At 41.7% G+C, this 21016-nt stretch overlaps 2 protein-coding genes and 1 non-coding gene across 4 annotated transcripts in view; 2 read left to right on the top strand and 1 right to left on the bottom strand.

Moving 5' to 3' along the window:
• Positions 1 to 153: 153 nt before the first annotated feature.
• Positions 154 to 226, bottom strand: TRNAV-CAC (transfer RNA valine (anticodon CAC)). Its single transcript has one exon. It is a non-coding gene; the product is annotated as a tRNA-Val (tRNA).
• Positions 227 to 1718: 1492 nt separating this feature from the next.
• Positions 1719 to 8499, top strand: LOC117226461 (uncharacterized). Of its 2 annotated transcripts, XM_033480790.2 has the most exons (9): positions 1719 to 2278; positions 3314 to 3391; positions 3467 to 3547; positions 3640 to 3688; positions 3762 to 3852; positions 3925 to 4053; positions 4190 to 4392; positions 4529 to 6655; positions 6730 to 8499. In XM_033480790.2, exons 1-9 carry the CDS (start codon positions 2135 to 2137, stop codon positions 6786 to 6788), a joined length of 2961 nt encoding a protein of 986 aa, XP_033336681.2. In that variant the 5' UTR covers positions 1719 to 2134; the 3' UTR covers positions 6789 to 8499. The 2 variants fall into 2 exon arrangements, with proteins under 2 accessions (XP_033336681.2, XP_033336691.2); XM_033480800.2 differs by lacking the exon at positions 3314 to 3391.
• Positions 8500 to 15330: 6831 nt separating this feature from the next.
• The window catches only part of LOC117226423 (uncharacterized), a 36824-nt gene continuing 31138 nt past the window's right edge, over positions 15331 to 21016 (top strand). Inside the window, exon 1 of the mRNA XM_033480719.2 lies at positions 15331 to 15735. Coding sequence (XP_033336610.1) covers positions 15387 to 15735 — 349 coding nt within the window. The 5' untranslated portion in view covers positions 15331 to 15386. The remainder of the gene's footprint in view (positions 15736 to 21016) is intronic.

Genomic DNA, 21016 nt, shown 5'->3' on the forward strand with positions numbered 1-21016 from the left:
TTGTACTCGATGACAATCGAAAAGAAACGGAGGTTCTGGTGGTTCTATTAATTTCTGCTCGAAATAGAGAGATTCAACAATGTTATTAAAAAACGAAACGTTAACGAACACAATGGTTAATTTTATGGAAAAAAAATGTGTTAAAAGAAAATATGTTTCCGCCCGGGATCGAACCGGGGACCTTGTGCGTGTGAAGCACACGTGATAACCACTACACTACGGAAACTTCGATGTTGTTCGTACTGTAAATGTCGTTCATAATGACAATCGATGCTCAAATTATTGGTGTGTGCGTGCAACTAATTGTCAATGTGTATGTGTTTAAATAAATTCGGTAATAACGGTATTAAAAAATTCATTTGGAAGGGCGCAAATGCAAATTTTGTTTTTCAGTTCAACTGCTCAGCAAATTGTAGACCGAATATGGATAAGAATAATTACGATCTGATAAATCTGTAAAACAAATGGTCTAGTCTATTATAGCGAGATCATCGAGTTTATATTTTCAATTAATTTTAATGACAGAGAAAAATCTCAATGTCAGAAAATAATTGCCGCACAGTGCTGGGATTCGAGGTACCAACTGGACAAAAGTCTTTCTTTATGTTTATTGTCTGTCACGTGTCTCTGTAGCTTTGCTGTAACAAATGAATATATTTATTGATTCGTATGTACCATGTTTATTAACAATTGCTTGACAAAACATTTTCTTTAAAAAAAATGATACATGAAGGTATAATAAGGTAAAATTAAATCAAATTGCATTAAATTAAATTAAATTGAAAATAAATGTATTATAAATCATTATTCTTAGAACTAAATTCTGTGCTTCACTAGATGAAATGGTGTTTTTCACGAGACGAATTTTCAATGTATATACATATAAAAGTATAATAAAGAATTTATATATTTTTGAATTTTATATATTTTCATATAACACTGGTATATTCCAATAAGACGATTGTCTTTCTTAAAATTATTTCAAACATCCAACAATTCCCTTGGTGATACACATACTAATCACTGTCGCTAAAAACATTAGTATTGTTAATTACCGCACAGTTCCGCATATTATGCTAGCAATATATTTACGCGTTATCAACAATATATTTTCGTTTATTGCCGTTTGTAGATCACTTTCAGTTGTTTTTACGTTGTAAGCCTAACCTAAAAGCAATCAAAATCGATAACGGAATAAATTCAATTCACCGCTGGTTTGCATTATACAAATTTATTTTGAGGTACAAGAATGTGAAAAATGAAACTTATTTCGATCATATCGGCTCCCATTCGACATATCTAAAATGCTAATTAATTAATGTCGGTGAAACCGACTCGGTACGACATAGCACGAGCATCGATTTTTAACGCAATTAAGTTACGAGTTTTTTTTTTGTCCGCCTAATTAGTCCGTCAATCGCGACACCGCGCGACGATTCAAAATAACCTCCAACATGGCCGCCGCGCGCCGCGAGTCAAGCGCGCGTCCACTTGCAATGAAAATATTTCGTTGCGCCTGAAATTCCGTAGGAAAACTGAAATCTCTACCCTGCTCTTCGCTTGTAACGACATCAAACTCCGCGTGAATTTCAATCGACGAAACGGGCTCGCCGACTTATCGGTATATACTCGACTCCAGCGGTTGATTCAGATCGCATGCTAAATTGCGCGTTCCCTTGCGTGCCGAACCCTTGCAGCAAATTCGAAAACACGAACAACACACGTGAAGAGAGACCGACACGAATGATCACTTCGCACTTCAAGTCGTATTTACGGCATTAACCTCGCCGAGGAATCATCGCGTTCGGTATTGTCGGAGACGTCGGTGAATTCTAAATAATACCTGATCGGATCGGGGCGCGAGGTGCGACGCGACGCGACGATACAGTGTCCGACGTAGAGTGCTGTTTGTTTACGTTCGCGGGCCGGCGATTTGTTGTGACGCTTCGGGACAACGGGAGAAGAAGAAGAAGAAGAAGAAGGGACGGCTCGACGGGGTTGCAAGGGGAGAACGATAAAGGTGACGCGTTGTGGAGAAAGTAACCGGCACTGCGAAGCTTATGGCCGGCAATTCCGTCGCGGGACCCGGCGGTACACACATCGGGCAGCTTAGGCCCGAGTGCAGCGCGGCGCTATGGCAAAAGTGACGCAACCTGGCGACAGTTCGGAGGACTGGCGCCGGCAGACCGTGCGGGAGGAGCAGAAAGCGCGGCCGAAGAAGAAGAAGCGCAAGAAGGACCTCGTCGACCTGCACCAGAGACTGCGCAATCCTGCCAAAGTATGCTCTCGTTGACATTGTTGTCGTCCACACTGTTTGGGGAATTGTCGATTTCATTTAACCATCGTGTGCGGAGACCAAATTTTGTTTGTAGCTTGTTTTGCAGACTGATAACGCGGTCAAATTGACGCGCGCCATCAGTTGAAGGTTAATTATCAACGAAGCAATTTAATAGAAAGTATATATGATAGCTTTAACTATAATATAATAGTTCTCTTTCTTTTTTGTGGATGGAAAAATGAAAGAGATTTCAAGGTCGACTAAAATTTTTGTTTAACGGGCGCTGCTATAACTTCGATCCTCGGAATAGAACAGCAGGCACTCAGAAAGAATCCGGAAAGGTACTTATTGTTAACCATGACAAAAATGGCAATACAGAGAATTCTCTCCGATTGTTCCTCGGCTTGTAAAGAAGAAAAAGAAATGGACGATTTGGGTAGAGGAGCTACCCAAGCTAATTATTTTATAGTTGTTGATAATCGGCGACTATAAAAACGAGCCGCGAGTCCCGAATTATCGTGTCTCCGCTTCCCAAATTGACCATGTTCGTTCCCAAGTGGGGAGACAATTGGAGAGAATTTACTGTAGTTCGTGTTATCACGTAAGAATTTGCTGTTTGAATTAGAAACTTGGCGAAAACTGAAATATATTCGTAAATTTAATGATGTTTCGAAAATATTTGGTGGCCATAACGAAATAAAACAGCATAAATAATTATTATAAGAAAATTGCACACAATGGTCTCTGAGCTAGGTAGTATACTTGTCAACGCTGACCTCTTTGCGGCACACTTTTTTTTTATACTTTCTCAAAAAGTTCGCAACAGCTAACCGCTTAAACAAGACGCCCTGTACAAATAACTCCAAAGTGATTTAAGATTTCAGTGTATTTCTATGAAGTCTGCGTAGCACGGGATAATTTATGATAGATATACAAAATTATTAAGGAGTATACATAGTAAACGGGGTTGAGGTTTGAGGGTTGGACGGTTCGCCGATTCGTTCGGTACAGTGACGACGAAATGGGATTTTTCAGCGAGACCGGAAGCCGACCCAGAGGCAGGGCAATTTTGTAAAGCTTCTGCACCGTTTCGCCGACGTACGAGAGGAATATGTATATTTCGGATTATTTTTGTTCATCCACCCTTCGTTCTGGATCACTCGTGTGAATACAAACAATCTCTTACAGGGCAAAGAGACGAAAACCGTTGGCAAGTTGGGAAAAGCGCGAAATACGAAAAAGTTGTCGAATAGGATTCTTCCTAGACGCGTGAGTGCCATGAATTCTTCAATGTTAATGTTGCGGAGAAAATTACGATTGTTTTAGAAATAGGTTCGACTGTTTCGATGTTCGAATTACAGATGTCTGGGATTTACAGAAATGGCGCCATCGGCAAAGAAATACGAAGACGTATGTTCTTGAGGTTTCTTTCTGATGATTTTCTATTTTCCTAGGAATTCGAATAATTCTCAATCGTTTGTAGCAAACGCGCTGGTTTCCTTGAACGGTTCGAACAACGCCAGATTGGAGGAGGACGTTATGAAGCTTCTTCAAGGCTACGAGAAGAATGCTGAGTACGTGAATTGCAAAATTATCACGAATTTGAACGGTGAAAATCCTTGGATGCCCTGTATGTATCATTTCAGGAGCGTTGTACTCGATGACAATCGAAAAGAAACGGAGGTTCTGGTGGTCGATTCCGTCATCAGAGACACCCTATGCCCAACTCCACCCGACGCGGATCTAGCGAGCCCGGTTTTGGGTAAAGTGGATGGGTAAGTCTCAGGTAAATCATATATATTTACGATATGTTTATTATGACAACTCGATAGACTTCGTCTTTTACCGAATTGAACAAATGCGTTTTGGATACCTTGCAGGAACATAACTGTTATTCGTATTTCTTTGCAGAAAAAAGCGACACAACAGAGATGAACGGGAAGGACAAGGTGGTCCGTCTAACTATGTTGACCTTTCCCACCTGGTCCGTGAAAGAAGGAAGGCGGTGAACATTGAACAGTTGCAAGATTCCGCTATTAGACGGTACGAGGACCTATGTGCCACCGTTCGCAGAAATTTCGAGGGGTTGAATCTTCCGGATCAATTAACAACAGGTAATTAACTTGGTTCGTTAAGAAATGATTTTACTATTTTCATCTCGCCATGCAAGAATTGTCAATAAATTATTTATGAACGTACGTAGTTTTTTCTCTGCAACAGAAATCATTCAATTCGTTTCATGATCCACAGATCCACTGTCATCGGTGAAGATGAAGCTGCGAAGCATCTACGCGAAGTCCTTCCAGAGTCGGTATTCAAGAGATATGCTGAAATACGGGAGTGCTTTGAACGAGCGGAGCACAATGCCGAGCTTCGACTACTCGAATCCCATTCTAGCAGAAGCAGTGTACAGTTCTTCCGGTTTCGGAGAATCCGCTAACCCAGGGGTGGCGAACCGGCGACCCACGAATTACCGGTGCCCCTCGGCGCCGCTCCCTTCGCCCCTCTTAGGTCCTCGAGTGACTAGCGGTGGAAGCAGCGCGACTTCCAACGGGAAAGAAGTTCGTCGGCCTTACTCGAACTTAATCGAAGCATTCGTGGACACCTCGGACGCTCAGAATGTCAAAAGGAGAACCACGAAACCGAACGATTCGCAGGCGAATCAAGACCCATTATTGTTGACACCGAGGGCCCGCGAGAAAAGGAAACAAGCTTCCTCGTCTCGCTTCTTATTCGACACCTCCATGCTAAGCTCAAACAGCTCGGCGAATAAGGTGGGTGACGAAAGGGAGCGCGAAGCGCGCAGCGCGGACTCGGAAAGCGTTGCAAACCGAACATCTTTGGAAGCGAACTGTCCTCCCAGCTTTGAAGACAATCACAAATCCGTCGACGACTTCATAGCATCTCGGATGAGTAAGCAGTCGATTTTCGCGCGATCCATGATGGAAATGCTGAAAGAGTCGATAAGCAAGAGGTGTTTCGTAAAGCGCAAGAACCAACGCACGCAGACTACCAATCTGTCGAATAACCGGACGAGGAAGCATCCCGGGAAGAGCAACGCGAAAGCGACGCAACAGGTGAACGCGAAGAACCTGAAGCACGTTCCGGCTATACTTCGCAGGTGCAACAAAACGGATATATTTCAGCCGCAAACGGGGAGGCTGTTCGAGGTACCATCGAATCCGGACGTTTCGTCTGCCTCGCCGTGCTTGAAATCGGAAACGTCCAAAAACTCGGACGGCACTGCGAGCAGCACCGATACCAATACGATGAGCGTGCAAGCTTGCGTCGTGCCTTCGCCCAGCCTGCGCGAGGACCACGGAAGAAACCTTAAACCGGACGGTGATCAGCAGTCGCACGTGAACGATTTCTTCCTGAAGAAATGGAAGAGCAAGCCCGCGATACAGAAGACCGTGATGTTCACCAAGAAGGACTCTCGCAGTAAGCGTCTACAAATCAACGGCCCGATGCCGGACAGGCCGGTGGAGGTCCTCCAACAGCTGGAGAAGTGCGAGAACTGTCAGCGAGCCGCGATGAACTCCTACCGATCGTTCGTCTGCTCGGACAATTCAAACGATTCGAACTACTGCAGCCAGGAATTCAAGGAGGTCGGCATCCCCCAGGTGCGACCGGTGCAGGTGCAGCGGGAGCCCGTTGTGTGCGAGAAGCTGTTCGTCAGGAAGCTGCCGCAGAATCCTGTCTGCTTCGTGGCCGCGGATCCAGGGAAACAGACTCAAGACTGCGCGAAGGTCGAGAAGGTCTATCGCCGAAACGACAACGGCGACGTGCGTATAGTTCAAGGCTTCCAGAACCTGCAGCTGTTGCCGATGGAGGACCAGAAGGCGAAGTACAACGGCCAGCGTGTCGGCGACACCGTGTTGTTCGAGGAACCGCCGATCAAGTACCTGGCATTCGACAACGACTCGGAGACTCAGAGGATCCCTATATACGTCCGGAGCAAGCAGCGACCACAGTTCACCGCCGTGGACCATGCAGATATCGTGAACTCGAAGGTAAATTACCGGCTGGTCTCCTGTCCGGAGCCTACGCAGAAGATTTTGCTGGTGCCGTCCCACGAGGATGATAATCTCGTCTACGTGGAGGAGAAGGACTTGAACCGACCTGGCGTGTCCCACGAGCGTGTTACCCAGCCCAGGAAAATGTGCTTCTGCCAGAACATCGTTTCAGAGGCGCAGCCGGCCGTGCAGTGTCCCGAAAGCACGTCGAACGCGCGCGAGCTTCTTATCGCGAAGCAGGATCTGACGGGAATCGCGAACACCGGATACGAAGCCGTCGTTGCTCTGCAGACGAATCGTGGCAAGAACCTGAGGAAGAGCATCGGCAACTGGGAGGAGCTTCGACACCGACCGAGTCATGGTAATGATAGAAAGTTACGGAAGTTCACTGTACACGAGAAATGGTGAATCGAATATAAGTCCGTTTCGTTGCAGAGCACGCAATCACCAAGGAGGCCTGCGCGAGAAGTCACGGTACCTATTATATGAAGTGAACGGGTTCGAAGCACTTGAAATGTATATTGTATTACATGTATTTTCTTTTCTGGTAGCCGAGTAAGTATACACAATTATTTATTGATTTCTTTCGCACATCGGAAATATAAATAGATTTTCCAGCATACCGTTCCGAACGTTCGAGTTCGTACATTTATAGGAAGTGTGCGAGATGCGACCGAGGGTTACATTTGTCGACACGCAATATCGAAGCTTAGTCTTTTAAGCGGACTCCGGCGTTCTATATTTCTGCGAAGCTAGTTATTTTTGTACAACTGTTTACGGTATTGTTAACGATAACTGTACGAGTCTCAATGATGTCGCAATAACGCGAAGGCAGTTGTTCTCTGTACGACGATTTCAAATCATTGTTCCGTTAGTGATGTCCGCGCGCAGTCGCGAAATCTTTAAATTCGCCGCCAAGAATGTGCGAACCGCGTTGGGTGTGCCGCCGATTTAAGATCTTCTTAGAAGGTTTTTCCAGCGGAATTTGGATCAGCGGAGTGAACGCGGTCTTCGAATCCGCGTGAACTCGAAGATGAGAAGAAAGATAGTTTAATTCTGTTTCTTTTTTCTTTTTCTTTTTCGATCCGGAGAAGCGAAATTGATTAGGATACAGAGAATAATGAGGCCATCGATGCGTGGCAAATAGGATTACGAGCGCGACAACGACGCGCGAAAGCAAACGAATAATTGCTGGCCCATTTTAATCAAGCTCCAACAACAATTTTACAGGACGCCGACGGGAATTACTACGTTAATGTAGTTTACGTCTCGTTACAACGGAAACATCAATTTACTTCGCGTTGCGCGACGATAATCGTGATGCGTTACGGTTATGGACGGACATTATCGCTTTTGAATATATTTTTTCGCGTTGCAAATTTATTTCGCTGCAAGCAAATTAGTCGGAACGTCGCCGCCCCGGTAAATCAGGATTGCGGGGCCGACGATTTTCATCGCGAGAATCGAAATATTTATCGCAGAACAGCGTCGCACAGATTATTGCTAAAGTATTTGTTAATTTGAGATATTATTTTTCACGGAGAATGGCTTGGATAATGGTGCTTTCGCATTCATATTTAAACGCTGGCGGAAAACTGTTGTTACTTGGTCATGGTTTCTGTCTCTGCGAATAAAATAAATATGATTTCTTTTGCGTTCAGAGTACTTTCAATAAATACGGCGTAATGAACAATTTAACGCAGATTTCGACCGCTAGTTTTAGAGAGAATTCTAGAAACTCTACGGATGCAGTTCAAAATAAGATAAATGCGATTTCTTTTGCGTTCGGAGTATTTTCAATAAATACGGCGTAATGAACAATTTAACGTAGATTTTGACCATTAATTTTAAGGGGAATTCTAGAAACTATGCGGATGCAGTTCAAAATAAGATAAATGCGATTTCTTTTGCGTTCGGAGTATTTTCAATAAATACGGCGTAATGAACAATTTAACGTAGATTTTGACCATTAATTTTAGGAAGAATTCTAGAAACTATGCGGTTGCAGTTCAAAATAAGATAAATGCGATTTCTTTTGCGTTCGGAGTATTTTCAATAAATACGGTGTAATGAACAATTTAACGTAGATTTTGACCATTAATTTTAGGAAGAATTCTAGAAACTACGCGGTTGCAGTTCAAAATAAGATAAATGCGATTTCTTTTGCGTTCAGAGCATTTTCAATAAATACGGCGTAATAAACAATTTAACGTAGATTTTGACCATTAATTTTAGGAAGAATTCTAGAAACTATGCGGTTGCAGTTCAAAATAAGATAAATGCGATTTCTTTTGCGTTCAAAGTATTTTCAATAAATACGGTGTAATGAACAATTTAACGTAGATTTTGACCATTAATTTTAGGGAGAATTCTAGAAACTATGCGGATGCAGTTCAAAATAAGATAAATGCGATTTCTTTTGCGTTCAGAGCATTTTCAATAAATACGGTGTAATGAACAATTTAACATAGATTTTGAGTTACTATGTTAGCAACGAAGTTCGCGACGTCAGATCATTCATTTACGTCCACTAATTTTGGAGAAAATTCTAGAAACTATGCGAACGCAGTGACGTGGAATCCAGTTGAATATTTCAAATAAATAAATTAGTTTGATGCGTTTCATTGCTATGGGGATGATGAATCTGCTAATAGAAGGGGATTGATTCTCGACCGACGGTTTCTCCGAAAATTCTAGTTTGCTTAAAAACTAGGCGAAGTGAACGCAGTGGCGCAGAATACGGTGAAAAATATTTCGAATAAACGTATTAAACAATTTGACTGAAGTAGTCTTTTTTAATAACCATGGGAATGGCGAATCTTGTAATGAGAAAGCGTTGATTTTCATCCTCCAATATTTGTAAAAATTTCGCTCGAAAACTGCATTGCAGTGGCGTAGTAATAATTGCCGTTGTAATTTCTTAATTACTATGGGGACGATGAACCTCGTAATAAGAATAGGATTGATTCTCATCCTCAAATTTCCGTAAAAATTCCGCTATGCTTGAAAACTGAGCAACACGAATCCAATACGTCGCGGAATCTGGTCGAACGTTTGGACTTTTAGCACCGAATGAAATAAACTAAGGGGATAATGGATCGGCTGATAGAAAATCAGGCCAATCAAAAACAATCGCCGATGCGTTTCAAAATTCAAGTCTCCTTAAAAACTCAGTAATGCGTACACAGCGGCGTGGAATTCCAGTTGAATACTTGGAGCGACAGCAACCTAAACGTGCGCGCGACGAAGAAAAATTGCGGTTCCCGTTGCGAACGCCTTGGACAATGGGAAAAATGCCGAGTGGAGTGACAGTGGCGCGTGTAAGCCGGAAGAAAAATTATCAGGTTTCTCTGGGACGTGGAAATATTAAATTGTATTCCTATGGGCCCGGCAGTCGATGGGGTGGAATCGCCGAAGCGGGGGTGAACGGGGGGTCTCAGGGATCGCTAACCAATATTTAATCAACTTTCCAGGAGAATATTATTCTCCGGACAAATCAAGGACATATGTATCAGACCGCTAAGGGGGGTTGACGTTCTCTGTATTGATATAAAAGACGAAACGCCGTTTACACGGGTCTACATGCGCGCGCGCGCGAGCGCGCTCACCCCCTCATGTTTGTGCTTATTCGCATTGGCGTATTTGCCCGGTGTTCAATTGATTCTTAACCTTTCGCTAGGGAAACACCCATTAATCGTCGCGTCGTTATTGCACCAAGGAGGTCCGTGAGAATTGTTTGCTTCGCGGATGCTCTCTTAATTACAGTAATTTCTCCCTAATTCGCGCCGTGATTGCGCACAAAAATGGACGATTTAGGAAGCGGAGATAAGATTATTCGAGCCTGTAGCTCGAATACCGTTTTAACAACTATTTTTAATTATCAACGAGTTAATTATAATTAAATTAATTATTACCTTCATTATTCTTAACCCTTTTAGTGCCAGAGCCGATATATCGGCCCGCACCTTGTAGCGTTATAAATAAATAAATACGTTATAAATAGTCTAATTTCATTGCGAGAGAAAAATTAGCGTCACCGTTTCATTCGCTATTTTGTCCTTGATACACTGCTTTTTCAATTATGTAAATATTGCTTTTCGTTTGGTTTTTATGAGCCTTTTTCGAAATCCTAGTGAAATCGTAAAATTCGGCCGGTTATCCTTCGCATAAGCGCCTCTTTTTCGCCCGGCACTAAAAGGGTTAAATTAGATAAAATCAGGATTTGCTCATTCGTTTGCTGGCCTTCAAAGCGGCTGTTATTGGCCAGGCTAACCTCCGAAATATTTTGGAGCATAGTATATATAATTTTTGTTTATACCATAACGAAAGTTACGAGAGACGTAAACAAATGCAATCTTACAATCTTCACGCGCGACTGAATGCAAATAAAAATAATAGAAAAGATCACTTTTTCATCGGAAAAGACAACCCTGAAGAGGAGGACAGGTTACTCGTCTCACACAGAAGCTGCCCGTAAAATTTTCACAAAACTCCGAATGATTTCAACAAATGCAATTTTGCAATCTTTACAAGATATTACAAACGATGTTTTGTTCGCTAAAGACACGTGAAAATAATGGGAAGAATGGTCTTCCTTATTATCAGAACAGCTACCCTTAAGAGAGAAATTCTTCTTCACACCGAAATCTCTCAGGAAATATGAAGAAATGAAATTTTACAATTTTCACATGTAAAATGTAAACATGTTTGTGCATTAAATGCAGGTAACGAACAACGGGTTGCAAAGCAACCCTTTCTCCTATCAGAAAAACAACCCTCACGGGAGATACAGATCTGCTGTTAGAAAAACCGACGCTAAAATTTTCAAGCATACCCTTAAAAATGTCGACAAACATAATTTTGCGATTGCAGAAAACTGTAAACAATCTCTTCGCGTTGATCGTGAACCGGAAATTAGAGATGTCGAGGAGAAGCGTTCGTAAGCGAACTTTCTCCGATATGGCGTCGCCTTCGCGCGATCGTTAAGGGTTGAAACCGTCGAGTTGCCGTTGCAGAATGATTTTTACGGTTTCAGGGTGAAGGTAAAATCATAGTTTCGCACGGCGGCCGTTCCGTTGAGATATTCGAACGTGCGTACCGAGCGATTCGTGTCCCCTTCGTTACAACGCGGCGGAATTATTGACGAGGCTACGCCATTGGGGAACTCGTTTCCCGTGTGTTCCCAGCGTACACACACCACAGACGGTTTCGGTGTTGCGCGGCGCCACACCACGTTCCTCGAACAGAATCCTCCTGGGACGGGATACGGGGAAAAGAGGGTCGAGAGCCCAGGACTGCTCTCATCGTGGCCCTTTCGTGAGAACAAGTGCGAAACAAGTGTCGCACAGGTTCCTGCCACCTATCCAAGGCCAGCCCCGTGTCAGGTCCGGGACCATGTAATTTCGCCGTACGGAAAATAAATCATGCCGCCTCCTTTTCATCCTCGCTTTTGTCCTACGTTCTCGCGACGTCCGACGCGCCAATTGATTCCTTTGCAAAACAACGGCACCGTTTTATCAGCCCTCGAGAACTACCCCTACATCGTATCTAGTAATTTTCATGCCAATTTGATCGAGATATATGAGACGATTTATCGAATTTTTCGATAAATTTCGAGGATCCCTTTGTTTATGGTTTTTTGGGGATGGAGGCTGAAGCAACCCTTATATGGATTGTTGCACTTTTCACCGACCCTTTTGTCGATTGAAATATATTAAAAATAGATCATTTATGTAGAAATATATTAGAAATATACAGTAGAATAGAAAATATCGGAAAAATTGTTTGCCTGATTTTGTGCCCTTCGAGGGCGAAGACTGAAACAACCCCGAAGCGATGCGTCATGTTCACTGTCTTCGATGTTAAAAATGATTGAAAATAGATAAGAAAATTTGTTAGAGGAACATTCAGAAAAATTGTGTGGTCAATTGTGTTATACAACTCCTTCTGCCGTTATGTTAAAAAATAACGATGAAAGTGAATCAACAAAAATTTATTGATATTCATACAGGATTTTGACCATGGAGATGAAGCAACCCCTAACTAGAACACACTTCTTCCTTCAGTTCCATTATTATCTTAGACAGAACTGAAAACAAACGAACATTCTAGCACAACAATACACTGAAAAAAAAGGCAGGATAAAAACACCAAAACAACAGATCGTACACAATTGCTTTGCATAATTAGTTTTCGGAGAATTAAATAGTGCAATGGATAATGAAATATTATTTATAGTAGAAGAAGGGTTGAATAAAATACTTCACGGCGGGCAGTGCTCTTCCGTGGAAATAGCACGAGATGTAAGGGAAAAATGGCTGACGTGTTACGTAAGAACGAGTACATTTTTGATCCCCCCCAGAAATAAACGGAAAAATTGTGCCCGAACCGCGGATTACTAATTTGCATTGGTAATTCGTAAAATCCACTTTAACAGTGGATTCAGGACACAAAAACAATTTAAACATTCATGTAAACGCGAATCCAATTTGAGCTTGCTTCCGAGTTTCACGGTGGAGTTTCCACGGGCGCCTGTATCCGGTTACTTCGAATAGAAATTCGTATTTATAGAAGAGCATAATGTTATTAGACTAACGCGTTTTCGGTTTGAAAATGCGGACCAAATGAATCTGACCCGGAATCGAGTTAGCAGAACCGATTTAAATTCGATCAGACCTAATCGAAAATTAGTGGAATCCTGGTCGACTAGTCCGATGTTAAAGAATACGAAATATTTCGTCGACCTTCGGTTCCTTTTTTCCGCGCATGGTGTTAATTGCAAATTTATAGTTTTCAGAGATTGATGTAAACAGAATTCGTTATTCGATAATAAGACAAGAAACATATAATGTTGCAATCTTTAGTTGAACCTTCCGATTTCCTTCTTGCAAATATTGCAAAATATGGGCGTCGCAAATTTTCTACGATCTCGACTGATTTTTATAGTTTCATGTAACAAATATATATAATAAAATATATTTATAAGTATAAACAAATTTAATATTAGGTAATAATTTAGAATTTAAATACCTTCAATTGTTTATATTGATTTTCGGTCTTCTGTTCGCAAATATTATTGGCAACTCCAAATATTCTACCATCTTGAGTAATTTTTATAGTTTTATAAATTAATTGAAACAAAATCTGATACTAAATAATAAGGCATAACGAACACAGCTGCGATTGTTTGTTGATTTCTCGTTTCCTTTTTTGCAAATAGCGACTGCATATTGTCTGCGACATTGACGAATTTGTATTCCTAATTCATTTATTTCCTAAATTAATATAACGAAAATCTAATATTACATAATAAGACAGAATAAACACAGCTGGAATTGTTTGTTAACTCTCGGCTCCCTTTTCGCAAATATTGACCATTGCAAATGTTCTGCGACTAATTTATATAATACAATTCTATAAATCAATACAAATACATTCAACATCAGCCAATAATACAGAATATAATCAGCTCCAATTGTTCACTTGCGAACATCATCGGCAACTGCAAATTTCCAGCAGTCTCGACTGATCTCCCTAGTTCCGTAAATCGATCTAACAAATAGCAAACAAATCCGTTATTAAATAACAACACGACAATCATCGACCACCGCGAAATTTGTCGCAATCGTCGACGAACGTCCACAGTTTCCGAAATCTCGCACCCACCGCGATGCAAAAACGTCGAACGGCGTCGCCGCCGCGCGCCGCAAGCCGAAATTTTCATGCGAAAACAGCGGCCAAGTGTGCTCGCGCGTCGCATTCCCGACGATGCGCGTCAACGCCGAAATAAAACCGTGCATGCAGCAATAACCTAAACAGCGTTGATCAACCTGTTAAACTGCGGCGGCGGTTATCTCGCGTGGATCCCGAGCGCCGCGCCGTGACAGCGGCTCGTCTGCCATCTAATCATATTAACGACGTCTGACATGGTCGTGTCAGGTCGTCCAGAGACGGCTCCGGCAGGGCTCTCCCATTGTATCCCGGCGCGGAGCGTCATCAGAGAAACGTAGCGTCGGCGTAAACAACGGTCGAGGGTTACTCGAGGCATCGCTTTGGGAAGCGTGGTTCTGGTGTGCTGTCCGGCGGCAGCGCGGGGAACCGGCCTGCCCCGGAATCGATCGTAAAATCGAGACCGGTAGAGGGGCAGGCATCATCGAATGATAGCGTTCATTCGGTCTGATGGCTCTTGGGGGAGAGAGCTCCGTCGCGCGGCGGGGGTAGCGCTTGCCGCGTAGCGGGGATCTCCGGTGGGCGTGGTCCGCATCGACGTCCGCGATCCGCTAGGACGCCGTAGTGGGGATAACCCGCGGCGAATCGGAGCCGGCGACGCTCCGGCCGGTGCTCGCTCCCCTCCCACGGCGACGCAGGGTCGGGCCACGCCCCCGCCGCTGCACCCTCTCTCTCCCGGGTTATTGAATTAAGCTTATCATTTGATTTTGAGGAGACCCACCAGTCGGTCGTCTCGGGCTCTCTTAACCGGGCCGAAAAACTTCTTTCTATCCGCGGTATAATCGCAATAATTTGATATCGCTGATCCGATTACGCTGTCATAAGCCGCTATCGAGGCGGTCGGTGGCTGCCGCCGCCCGTCCCTGCGCCGCTGCTCGACCATAGAATTACGCGACGCCAGAGCTCTCCTCTCTCTCCCGGGCTCCCAGACTCGGCCAGACTCGGAACGAAAGAAACACGCGTGCCGCCCAGGGCCCGACCGCCACGGGCCCCGCCAGGCGGGACCACGGCCATCATCCGATCCGTCCGCTAATCCGAAGACCGTATGCAATTTTCAAGAATACGCCGCTGACCCGGCCGAGATTGGACGACAAACCGGCCCTCCGAGATCGGTCCCCGGGAGAGCCTGCTAGCTAAACAACGCTGTCCGCGGGACGGTATCTCCGCGAGGACCAGCTGCGACGTCGAGGACCACCGGACGCCTACGCTTCTCTCGTGCAACACCCGGAAACCGCGCCGGAGATCGTTACGGTCCGGAAAGGACGCCCAGTGGAAAGTTCAATGAGTGGTCCAGGTGAGCCGCGACAGTTGTCCCACGTGAGCTTGAATTAGCTAGTGAACTCGTAGAACAGTGAACAAACACGATGGATTACTCGTACTTGAACCAAGCGGCGGCCGCCGCGGCCGCCGGCTTCGAAGCGTCCAGCTGCGCTCTCGCCGCCAGCGAGATGCAATGCGGCTACGGCGACCTGAGCTCCTGCTCCCAGATGAGCCAAGCCGCGTACCGATACACCGCCGCGAGGGCTGCCGGGTATCCGGGGAACACCGGCGCCGCGAGCACCGGAGCCGCAGCGCCGCTCGGGGCCCACCACACCGGACACTCTCATGCCCACGCGCACCACGGGGCCCACGCCACTCCGTGCTCCGTGATGGCCGCCAGGTCGCAGGAGGTGCACCGGCACGCGATCTTCCCGTCCGCCATCAATCTGCAGAGTGAGTTTGTCTGCCGATTGTTCGGTAAATATGCATAACGAGTAGACCGCGGAAGTTTAAGCGCGTTCGATGTCTGGTGAATGACGCGGATTAGATACAGGCTGTCCCGTAATTAGGTTAACAACCGGAACAAGGTGATTCCTGAGGTCATTCGGAGTAACTTTTTCCTTTGCGGAAATTTTCTCCGAGGCATCGTTCGCGAGTTATTAACGGAAAACGGTGACCAATGAGAGACGAGCGCGGCTGGCGCTAGGTGACCGAGCCAACGAGCAGTCGGAGCCCAGTTCCGCTGATTGGTGCGGCCGTCTAGCGGCAGGCGAGCTCGCCTCTTATTGGCCAGCGTTTTTCGTTTATAACTCGTAAACGAAGCCGCGGATTAAATTTTCGCTGACGAAGAAGTTACTTCAAATGACCTCGGGAATCAGCCCTTTCCGAGTGTTAACATAATTATGGGACACCCTGTATGTGGCGGTATATGCATACTGTATATGCGTGGTACAGCGGGGGAGGAGTGTACAGGGTGTACCAGATATTTTTTCTGCGAAACGGTATCTGCATATTCTACGAGGGAGAATAAGGCACAAAATGTCGCATAAACGTAGGCTCAACAAGGTTTTAGTAAATAATTATGAGAGAAATGTATGTATTTACTTGTAGGTGCAAGAAATGTTTACTAATTCGTTCGATTATTCATAGACGTCTATACCAGAAACGAGCGACATTTTGAATCGAAGCTAACATATCTCTGTTCTAATTGTGAGTACTGAGACATTAAAAAACAAAAGACGTAATGTGGAGATATATAATAAATAGTATTAAATATTAAGATATTAAAATATCTATATTTATATAGATTTATTTTTTATTATATTTATTTTATTTTTATGTTTATTTTATTTTATTCTTTTCAATGTACATTAATACAAAATTTAGCGTAAATAATATTTCATTACTTTCGAAAATCAAATTATTATCGGAAAAGAAAATTTTGAATGCGTTTTTCTTTGAACTTCATTATCTAGACATATTTCAGAATTGAATTAGAGCAGTTGTTGTTTCATATTTTTCCTGGAGTTTTTTACTGAAGCATTTTTGAGCCTACATTTGTATAATATTTTCTTTATTATTATATTCGCTCGTAGAAGACACTGCTACCGTTTCGCCAAATAACCGTGGGACACCCTGTATATATAGACCTATATCTATAAAATGGTATAACTTTTTTAAAACTGGACTAGATAACTTGAATATTTGTTTAAATGTTAGAGGGAGTAGTTTACTGTGCAATGATTAAAATATATATTTTTTTAAATTTGCTATTACTTGGAATGACAATAAACAATAGAAAACTCTAGTTTGTTAATAGTTTTTATCCGGGGTTATAACGATAGTTTCAAAAATGGATTTTCTAGATCTCGATAATTCGTATGCATGCTGAAAATTTCATCGAAAGATTTAAAAAACTGCAGATTTCTGACGGTTATTGGTCGAAAGTGTCAAAAATCGGGACAAAACTGCGATATTCTCGATCCTTAATTGTTCGTAACTCATAGAAACGTCAACCGGAACGTGGAGTATGGAAAATATGCAAGAGAAAATAATGTATTTTTTATTTGTTCAGTTCATTCTTGTAAAATGTACATTTGCATAAACTTCCGCAGTTTACTAATAATGAAATATTATATATTCCAGTTTCATTTGTTCAGTTCATTTTCGTAAAATATGCATTTACATAAATTTCCGCAGTCGAATTTCAATTCAACTTTGTTCAACGGAGTCGCAATTTTGGCAAAATTTGCTCCGAAATATTTCCGAGTGCTAAAGGTTCCAAAACTGTTAAAAGTGTAATTGTTGCTGGGATCGCAAAATTCAATTTCATACGTATTATATAAAATGGAAATACCGTAGGTCGGAAAAACTATTTTTGATTTCGAGTTAACAATTGAAGTACGTGTTTATTTACAATCTATAGAAAAATGCAGGGAAAAAATTCCGCTTCTTTGTGGTAAAGGAAAATCTAAAAATATGCATATTCACAGATTTGAGAAACGGTCGACAATTATTGGCATTATTATTATTCGAATAATTTTACAATCTCGATTGAAATCATTTATTCGAATAATTTTACAATCTCGATTCAAATCATTTATTCGAATAATTTTACAATCTCGATTCAAATCATTTATTCGAATAATTTTACAGTCTCGATTCAAATCACTTATTCGAATAAAAAAAATAAAAAAATACTCAACTAAGTAGATAGCATAATTTATTACTAATAATGAATAATTGTTAAAATAAATATTCGACTAAAAAGAATCCATTCGAATAATAATTTTAGATGTACAGGGTGGGTGAAAAATCGTGCTACAACCGGCCAGGGGATGATTCTACATGGAGAAATAAGTCGAAAAGAAAGAGTAACATCTTCTCACTTAAGGCTGCGTTTTCGAGAAAAATAAGTTTAAAGATCCCTCAGGTTTGTATGGCTTGTAGTACGGCGAGAAGTAGAATTGGTATGCGATGGTCAGACGCGCCACTCGATTCCTGTTCATCAGCGTTGTTCCTTCAGCCTAATTATTTTCGAAAACAGAGCCCGAAACGAAAAAGAATTATTCTTTATTTCGACTTATTTTTACACGCCTTTTACTTTTGCCTCGATTTTCAGCACACCCTGTATACATTCGGCGTACTTTCACCGCGAGGATCAGCGAAACGCAGGAAAGTTGCGACGGTGTTCGATAGTACAGCTACATCTTTTAAATTTTCAGTGTCTACTTCATTGAATACAGTCAGTGTAAAAAGTATTCGTACACCGTGTTTCCGATTTTTGGCGAACCGCCGATATTTAAACCGTTGTAGTTTCGTAAAGGCGTGTCGCACGAGGACGAACCTGGACACGTTTTGAAGCTCGAAGCTTCGACTTGCGCCACGCGGCGCTCATTTTCCTGTAACGTGTTTTTGCATAATGTAACTAGTTGGGAAACTAGAGACATCCTCTTGCCGGAAAATATTACGGATTGGAACGTCTGCAAACAAGCTGGGAAATTTTTGTCACGACCGATCCCGACGTGGATTTCAAGATTCTACACCGATTTATCGTGGTTAGGAATTGTTAGATACAAGATAATCGAGTAGCGATTAACCTTTTTCTTTAACCAGGGAATAATATAACGGTATTTCGTTGAACTTTTTCAATGTTTTTACTGTTTTGAAATTGATCCGATAATTTCTGCCACGAATGCATAAATTCTGCAGTTTTGATATGTGTACGTTAAGTCCCGAAGAGTCCGACTACATTTTGAAAAAAGAATCGTGTTGCTGTGGTTTTTCAGAATTTTATTGTATTAATCAAATCACAGCAATGTTTAAGTAATTATTGTTATTATTATTTTTTTTTTTATTTTTTATTAAGTACTTACGGGAAGTGTGAGGTTCCTGAGGTCATTTTGAATAACTTTTTCCTTTATGAAAATTTTCTCCGAGGCGTCGTTCACGAGATATTAACGAAAAACACTGACCAATGGGAGACGAGCTCGTCTAGCGCTAGGCGGCCGAGTCAACGAGCGTACGAAGCCCAGTTCCGCTGATTGGCTCGGCTGTCTCGTTCCAGCTGATCTCGCCTCTCATTGGTCATTGTTTTTCGCTAATAACTTGTAAACAAAGCCGCGGATTGCATTTTCGCTGAGGAAAATGTTGCTCCAAATGACCTCAGGAACCCCTCATTTTTGGATTGCAAGACATTTTTGGGACACCCTGTATACCAAAATTACGAAAGAGATCGACCGCATTTTTAATATAAAGTAGAAACGAATACATGCTTACTGCTGAGGTTAAACAGTAGTTTCATCCATAATATGTCCCATAAAATTGAAATAGTAAATAAACTCACCTATCAATCAATCACTGCTAAGAATATATTAAAATATATATCTTCACTAATGTGAAGAAACTTTCAGGTCCGCCTTGTTTTAAACGCAATTTGCAAGATTAGGGTACGGTTTCGCGACAACTGCGATCAACAACAAACGTGATCAACAATCAATTTATTAAAGTGTTTCCCGAATTTTAGCATGACGCCATATGGCGTTGTCGTTTCGACACTGTCGTTTCCCGGACTTACTCTAATTAACACTAGAATCACCGAGTACAAAAGTTGTTAATGTATATTGTTTTATAACGATAACGAGATTGGATATACTCGAACTTTGTACGATTTTTATTGGAATATATGCGTCGATGTGAAGAAGTTTTTGTAAATACATTTCTCGCAGAAGAATTTTCATAATTTCCGTCAATGTGGAGGAAAAATTAGAAACCAGTCATTTACACTGTTTTGATAGTTTTAGTGTTAAAGTGAAAAGTTGTTAACGGTTGTTAAATGTGCAGAGTTTATGATTTTTAAAACTGCACAATTAATGGGTTTTAAAAGTGCACAGTTTATAGTTTTTAAAAATCCACGATTTACGGTTTTGAAAAGTGCACAATTAATGGTTTTAATGGTGAACCTATTTCATGAGCCTGTTCAAATTTCGAATCGACAGTTGAGATTATATTGTCTATAATGGGAAGGTAACAGATTTTTCTGCCTTATATGCAAAGGTTGATATATAATAAATAGTATTAAATATTGAGGTATTGAATATTGAAATATTAAAATATCTGTATTTATATAGATTTATTTTTATAGTATTTATTTGTATTTAAGTTTATTTTATCTTATTTCTTTTTTCTATATAAGTTAGTACAAAATTCAGTGTAAATAATATTTCATTATCTTCGAAAATCAAATAATAATTTGGAAAATAAAACTTTAAATGTATTTTTCTTTGAACTTAATTATTCAGACATATCTCAGCATCGAATTAGAGCAGCGATACGTAGTTAAATATTCCCAATTAATTCGTTGTTATTTTGTATTTTTTTTATGAAGTTGGCTGAAGTTTTGTACATTCTTGTTCTCAGCTATTTGTTACTAATTTCCAGTGTTTTCGTTCTATTAATAATCGATTTAGATTGCTTTCGTTTCGAATTTTCGGTATTTCTTTCTCAATACAAATTACTGGTTAAATTCGTCTACAAAGTTGTTGGTTTCAATATTTTATTCTTTTTACTATTATTTGACAGTCTCTTCTGAATTACTTATTACATTTGTACATTAAACATTTGAAACCGTTGTTTATGTGTTAGTATCTTACCATGCTACGTAATTTTACGAAAAATTTTAGGATATTATTTATTGTATTGCATATATCGTTTCGTCAGTTATGTATTACTTTGT

Source organism: Megalopta genalis, chromosome 5 (assembly GCF_051020955.1).
Source record: "Megalopta genalis isolate 19385.01 chromosome 5, iyMegGena1_principal, whole genome shotgun sequence".
Classification (NCBI taxonomy): Eukaryota; Metazoa; Arthropoda; class Insecta; order Hymenoptera; family Halictidae; genus Megalopta; species Megalopta genalis.